Source organism: Psammomys obesus, unplaced genomic scaffold (assembly GCF_907164565.1).
Source record: "Psammomys obesus unplaced genomic scaffold, mPsaObe1.curated_primary_1811, whole genome shotgun sequence".
NCBI lineage: Eukaryota > Metazoa > Chordata > Mammalia > Rodentia > Muridae > Psammomys > Psammomys obesus.
Window position 1 is genome coordinate 170,447 of NW_026590061.1, and position 7,047 is coordinate 177,493.

Below are 7,047 nucleotides of genomic sequence, written 5' to 3' on the forward strand. Positions count from 1 at the left end.
TAGATAGATAGATAGATAGATAGATAGATAGATAGATAGATAGATAGATAGATAGATACAGGAACTAATGTACCTGCAGTACCTAACAGTGTCTATAATATTGTTAGTCATCATGTGTGAAATGAATAACTATCTAGAATAATGTTTCTTATTTAAGATTAAGATTCCTTTAATCTTCAAGTAACCATCATCTCTAGTTGCTTTTTCCTATGTCAAGTTGCATTTTTGCAACGGACTTGCTTTGACTTCTTTGTTTTAGTTTAGTTTGATTCTTGCTATTCTGAGAATAGAACCAGGATCTTAGCTAGGCAAGCACTGCTACTGTCCTATACCCGCAGCCACAGAAGTTAGTTTCACATTATAAAAATGTTCACATTTACATAGCACAGAAAAGTAATGCAAAATTCATAAATGTCCTAATATAACATCACAAGAGTGAGGCATAGCTCCTATGTAATTTACAGCCCCTGATGTTCAAGAAAACCCTTAAATACACAAAAGGAATTAGAGTGACAGCTACCTCCAGACTCCTTGTTAGGGGGAGACGACCTTCTCATGGTGTCACCAGATCTGCCATCACAAACAAAGCCTTCCTGTGGCCAGCATCCTTATAATCAGCTATGCTCAAGCATTAGCTAGCAAGGACTGACTGAAACGGCCTTTACCATCTGTCCGTGATCATCTCCCCAGCCCCATCTCTCTCTCTTCATTCCATTTTTTTAATCCACTGGCCACTCCAACAGCACAAATGCTAACAAGCAGCAATTGCCCTCGGCTCCACTATACATGCCATCTTCTTGTTTTGTTTTGTTTTTTTCTCCACAACATTAAGGACCATTTAACATATCTATTTTTCTTGTCCATTTTTATTATTGCCTTTCTTCCTACACAGAATACAAGCTCTTTCTGTTCCTTGCTGTATCTTCAACACACAAATCTATAACTTTCACACAGTAGAGACATTGAATATAATGTTATCACAGGAATGAATGAACAATCATTTATTTTTATACTCTATAATCTATTTAATCACAACATTTATTTTATACACATTTTTCAAATTTCTGCATCACATTTTTTTAAAATTTGAAATTGGTTGATAATGACTGAAATATTTGTCTAGATTTGCTTTTGCTTTCATCGTGTTTTTCTGAAATACCTTAACATTCTCTAAAAACGTAAATATAGTTTTGAAGTCTATTTGTGGTTTGAATGAGAATGACCTTCATTGGCTAATATGTTTGAATGCTTCATCCCAATTGGTAGAACTTTTTTGGAAGGATTAGGATATGTGGCCTTGTTGAAGGAGGTGTGTCACTGGCAGGGGGGATTTGAAGTTTCAAAAGCCCAGCCCAGGCCCAGTGTCTCTCTGTCTCTCTTTCTGTTTCTGTCTCTCTCCCTCCCTCCTTTTCTCCCTCTTACCTTTTCTTCCTTCCTTCCTCCTTACTGCCTGTGGATTAGCATGTAAGCTCTTAGTTAACTGCTCAAGTGGGTGCCTGCCCTCCTGCCACCCACCATGCTCCCCACCATAGATGATCATAGACTAACATTCTGAAACTATAAATAAGTCCCCAACTAAATGCTTTCTTTTATAAGTTGCGTATATTATTGAAAACACTTTAATGTAATTTGTAAAGATAAATTATTTTCTTTTGTTGCAAGGAAAACATCTTGATTATAAAACTAAGATCATAAATAACTATAGTGATTAATGTAGAATACCTGAAGATCCACTTAAGAAAATTTTTTCGTTCTGTTATTTTTAAATTTTAAGAAAAATTACACTCTTATAGTTCTGATCACTAGATCACTAAACCACCTAATTTTGGGGCTTAGTGAGTAAGAGCACTTGTTGCTCTTGCAGAGGACCCAAGTTCAATTCCCAGCATCCACTTGGTGGCCCACAGCCACCAGTTCCAGGGGATCTGATAGCATCTTTCACTTCTGATTTCCCAGGGCACTAGGCATACACATGGGTTCATCCAGGCAAACACTCACACACAGAAATAAAAAAGTGAAATTCTAACCCTCCAACATTAAGGATCTTTGTCAACTTAAAAAAAATAATCTAAAGAGTAAGTCAAAAGTTTTTTATAGTGATTCTGGAGTATAATCTCACTTCATATTCATATCCATATTCATTCTCTCTCTCCCTACCCACCTTCTATTTAGCCAGATACAAGTATTTCAATAATAAACTCCATGAATCAGTTCTAGAATAAAATAGGGAAGATTAGAAAAGTAATGAGTTCAAAGGAAAATGTGTATGGGCCAGGTGTTCATATGAGAATTGTTAATTACTTTAGGAAAAAATGATGAAAGAAAGGGTACATGTGATCAAATGTGAACTACTATGGCTAGAACTGAATGAACAGAACTGAAATGAACAGGAAGAAAATACAGAAAACAGTTGAGGGCAAATTCATGAAGGCTGGGTGAGAGTTAATTCAACAAAGAAAGTTTATTTTATATTTAGGAACAAGTAGAAGGAATTTGAAAAGGAAAGGATAGGTAGATAAATAAGCAAACTGGGTGGCTCTAAAGCACAATGAGTTAGATACATTACACAACAAATATTTTGAGATTTTTAAATCACTGGATTTTATAGACAAAGTAATTAAATCCCAGGAGAAAAAGTCCCAATAGTCAGTTTTTTCTTTCCCCTCCATGATTAAGATACTTGCTAATATATTCATGTTTTCTACTCTCTTCTCCCTCTCCTATGAGATGCTGCACAAGACTTGAAGTGCTTGTAAGATTCTAGCTGTCTACCTCAAAACTCAAGTCAAAGAAGAAATAAGAGGTAATGCACTATTGTCCAACTGCCTGAATCATCCTGGCTTCACACCAAGATCTAGAGTGGACAGGATGTGGTCGCACTGCAGGACTGGCTCCTCTAGCCGTGGAAACTAGCCAGGCATTATGCTGATCACATATTCACCAGTCAATGAGACAAGGAAGCAAAATAATCACCAACAATACACCTATAAAACCATCCATCTTTTCCCTTGATATCAACACACAAGGCTGCTATGGGGTCATCAAAACAAACCTCCTCTGTCTCTTCCATACACAACTACAATTTTTTCCTCTCTCACTATCTTCCAAACTGCAGGAACAGAACTAGAGCCACCATATCCATTTTTCCTAATTAGTACCATATTCTTCACACTTGATTTTATAAAAACAAAAATAAAACCAAAATCCTACAGATAGATTCATATGTCCAAAGACATTTTAAAGTAAGTACAAAAGAATATTTACCAGAGGAGCAATGATAGAGAGACAACACATAAAAGAAAACTTACTATGTTGCTAGCCTACTTTACTTTCTGTTGCTGTGAAAACTTTGATTGTACCATGTGTGTGCATGTGTGTGTGTGTGTGTGTGTGTGTGTGTGTGTGTGTGTGTGTAGACAACTTGCAAGCGTGGGCTTTTTCTCCACTATGTAGAAATAGAGTGAGGGGAGAGTAATAGAACTCAGGTTTATCAAGCTTGGCAACAAAAACCCTAACCCTTTGAGCCATCTTGCCCTTCCCGCCAGAATGTTTCAAAGCAATGACTTCCAAGGCTGGGAAGTAGCTGGTAAAATATCTACTGTACAAGCATTAGGACGTAAGTTTGATGTTTTAAGAAGCATGGCATGGTGGTGCACACCTGTGACCTCAGCACGGGGAGGTGGGTACAGGTGGGTACCTAGGTTTCACTCCAACCTGACATACTTGGCGGGGTTCAGACCAGTGAGAGATTCTATCTCAAAAAACAAGTTGACTAAGGAATAATATTTGAATGTCCTCTGACCTACACACACACACACACACACACACACACACACACACATACTAAATGGCTTCTATATGACATCATCATTAGAATACCTGTTTTGCACAACTATTTTGTATTTGAGAATGACTCAGTTCATTTAAGTAATAATCTCAACTAAAATAAAACATGTTTAAAAGACAGAAACAAGTATCATCAAATAATAACAATTATTTTACTACCTTAAAATATACTTTTGTATAGTTATAATCCTGTTTACTAAGAATCTTAATTTGAGTTTTCTTTATGCTAAATGTAAATCAAAATACATATAACAAGTGTCATTTGATAAAAAGAAAAAATCCTAATAATTTTTCTTGCTATATAGAACAAAATGCTTAATTTTTTAATTTTTAAAATACAATTGGTATTAGTGTTATTCTGTGTTAAGAAACTTCTTTCATCATTCTTATAAACATTTCTCCATTTTATCTTTACTGTCAATGAGACTAATATGAGTGGTCACTTCCTATACTCTCCAATTTTCTCATCTTTCTCTGACACTCCTGAACACTTGATAAAGATTTAACTTCTAGTACAAATTAACTTTTATAAAATGTTTATTTTTATACCTGCTATGAGCTAAGCTCTGTGTTAAAGACTTTATATTATATTAAATGAAATAAGCCAGGCACAGAAAAACAAATATTTCATTATTGTATTCATATAAGGATCAGAGAAGTAAATAGTAGTTATTAGAAATGTTGATTGCTTAAAAGAGAAAGATATTGATGAAAAGATTCATTATTACAGTTAGATAAGAAGAATTAAGTTTAGGAAATTCACCATGCAGTATGATGACTATAATGCCAATATATTAACTCTTTAAAAATACAGAATGAATGTTGGGTTATCACCAAAAAAAGATAATTATGTGAAGAAATATATTAGATCAATTAAGACATACCATATATATACTGCAAAACATAACACTATACATAATAAATACATACAATTTTATCTATCAACTTCAAACAAATAAAAGACATTAAGAATTCATTGTCTACTAATGACAAAAGACTGCTGTATTAAGGTTTACGGTGGTGAGCAAGTACAACAACACAGAAATATCCCTAAAAGTGTTTAACCCAAGAAGGAGAGTCTATTAACAGTCGTATTTTATAAAATCAAACAAGTCTACCTTTTTTTTTTATCAAGAAAGTGATGACTTAACATTGGTTTGCATTTCTCCACCTTGGCAAAGCACAGTCGATAAATAAAGACATCATAAAAATATCTCTGAGAATTACAACAATCATCTGTTTCCTTACTTCACCCGGTTTAGCGCCACTACATTTAGACATGTCAGCCTAAGGAAAAAAAAATAATTTAGAAAATATAAGTAAATCCAGATGCCATTAAAACCAAATGTGAATATGGCAAGAAAAGCATGAACTAAAATTTATAGCCAGTTATGCAAAAATTATACTTCTATCTATGGTTTTCAACCTTATCTATTCACATACATTTTTGGTATTTAAGCATCTGAATAAAAGTAGCAAAATTAAAGGCGTAAATCTGTATTATGAATTAGAAGAAAGGCTGATTAGAATGTCATAACTCATGTTTTTTAATTGTAACAACACAAGACAGAGCCTTTCCTTTCCCTAAAATAAACTTAGATTATAAGAAAAATATTTCTATTTATGTATGTGTGATGTGCCTAAAACTTCAAATGTTTGTATGCACCTAAAGATAAAGGCGTCACATAGAAGAGCAGTGTATGTACACTAACATGTATACTTGATTCCTTGCTACTCCCAGTGCCTTAAATAGTATGATGCCTATGGATGTTTGCCTGGACATAAATACACATTCACTATTTTCTTTCAGTACATGAGTCTTCAAAGGAAAGAAAACACAAAAATAGGAAGATGCTATTCACAGAAATTGGTCATATTCCGGTTTTATAAAATACAGTCATTTCAAGTTGGCAGGCATGTTTGCCAGAGAAGGCACGGATATCCAGATATTTTACATATGCCCTTCGCCACATAGAGGCGAGTTTAATTTGCCTCAGTCTCAAAGATATAAACATAGCCCAGCCTTCTCAGAGGTGAAATTAAGGGCAGCAAAACCACCCATCAAAGTTGTTTTGCTCCTGCAGCCTTATGACAAGATCTAAAGCCGAGTCAAACGGGACTGGTGAGCTCCCTATTTCACCAAAGAGCAATTACTCAGCAGACAGCTGAGGTACCAAATTCTACCATCCTGAAATTGTAGGTCCTCAGGCACAAACCTCGTTATCAAATGGATGGATTATGCAATGGTCATTGATACATGGGTTTGAAATAACAGCAGGTTGAGAAGTTTGATTTATACATTTCAGCCCAGTTCAATGTCACCTGCCAGCACTGCTACCTGAAGACTCTTATGACTTTCCCTCCCCCACAGGATAAAGAGCTTCACGTTCCAGCTTATGCTTTCATTTCTTGGGCAATTTTTCTATTGGTGAAAACAATGGAGTCTTTCAATATTCTCTTATCAACAAAGGGCTCTAAGATGAATTCCTTCTGGCCATACCCCTTCTGACTTCTCTACAGTGTGACTGGTGCTAAGAAATGCCAGACCGGGAGAGGGGATAGGAGACAGGCAGCTCACCTCTTTGAGCTGCTCCAGCTCTTGTTTGAGGCTGTCATACTCGGCCTCCAGATCATCATACTGTTGCTTGAGAGTCAGTTTCTCCTCCAGCACCACCAGCCCGTACTCGGCAGCCTGGATCTTCTCGTGGGTCGTTTCTGTGAGCTCCTTGGTCAGTCTCTCTATTTCAGTCTTATAGTGGTCTACGGTCTGCAGCACCTCTTCTGCGGCCATAGCGGGGTGGCAGAGATAGATGCAAAGCAGAGGGGGAAAAGCAAATAGGGATGGAGGTAAAAACGAAAAGGAAAAGTGCCTGACGAATAGGCGGAGTGCCCTGAGGCCCGGCTGCTACACGGCCGGAAGCAGTGGGGAGGAATACAGCATGGAGACTGCAGGGTGATGACCGCAGCCAGGATCCGCGGGGCCACGCGCCCCGGCATTCAGCAACGAAGCTGCATGGTAGCGCAGCTCCCGCAGCCAGAGGCTCCGGCTCTGCGGCCTCAGAGGCGCGTGGCCGCCATGTCTCCGGCCGCGTCACTGCGGTCCACCGCCCAGTGCTCCGCGGGAGGGTGAGCTCCACCTGCTCGCCCGGCCCTGCGGCAGCCAGTACACAGGGATGCGGACTCTAGCTGGCCCTCTCCCGC

The 7,047-nt window shown here is 37.6% G+C and overlaps 1 protein-coding gene across 4 annotated transcripts in view; it reads right to left on the reverse strand.

The window, feature by feature from the left end:
- Bicd1 (BICD cargo adaptor 1) overlaps window positions 1-6,727 on the reverse strand; it is a 167,765-nt gene extending 161,038 nt beyond the window's left edge. For all 4 annotated transcript variants that reach the window (XM_055605681.1, XM_055605678.1, XM_055605679.1 and 1 more), the window contains exon 1: window positions 6,425-6,727. In XM_055605681.1, coding sequence (XP_055461656.1) covers window positions 6,425-6,637 — 213 coding nt within the window. In that variant the 5' untranslated portion in view covers window positions 6,638-6,727. The remainder of the gene's footprint in view (window positions 1-6,424) is intronic.
- Between the last annotated feature and the right edge of the window lie 320 nt (window positions 6,728-7,047).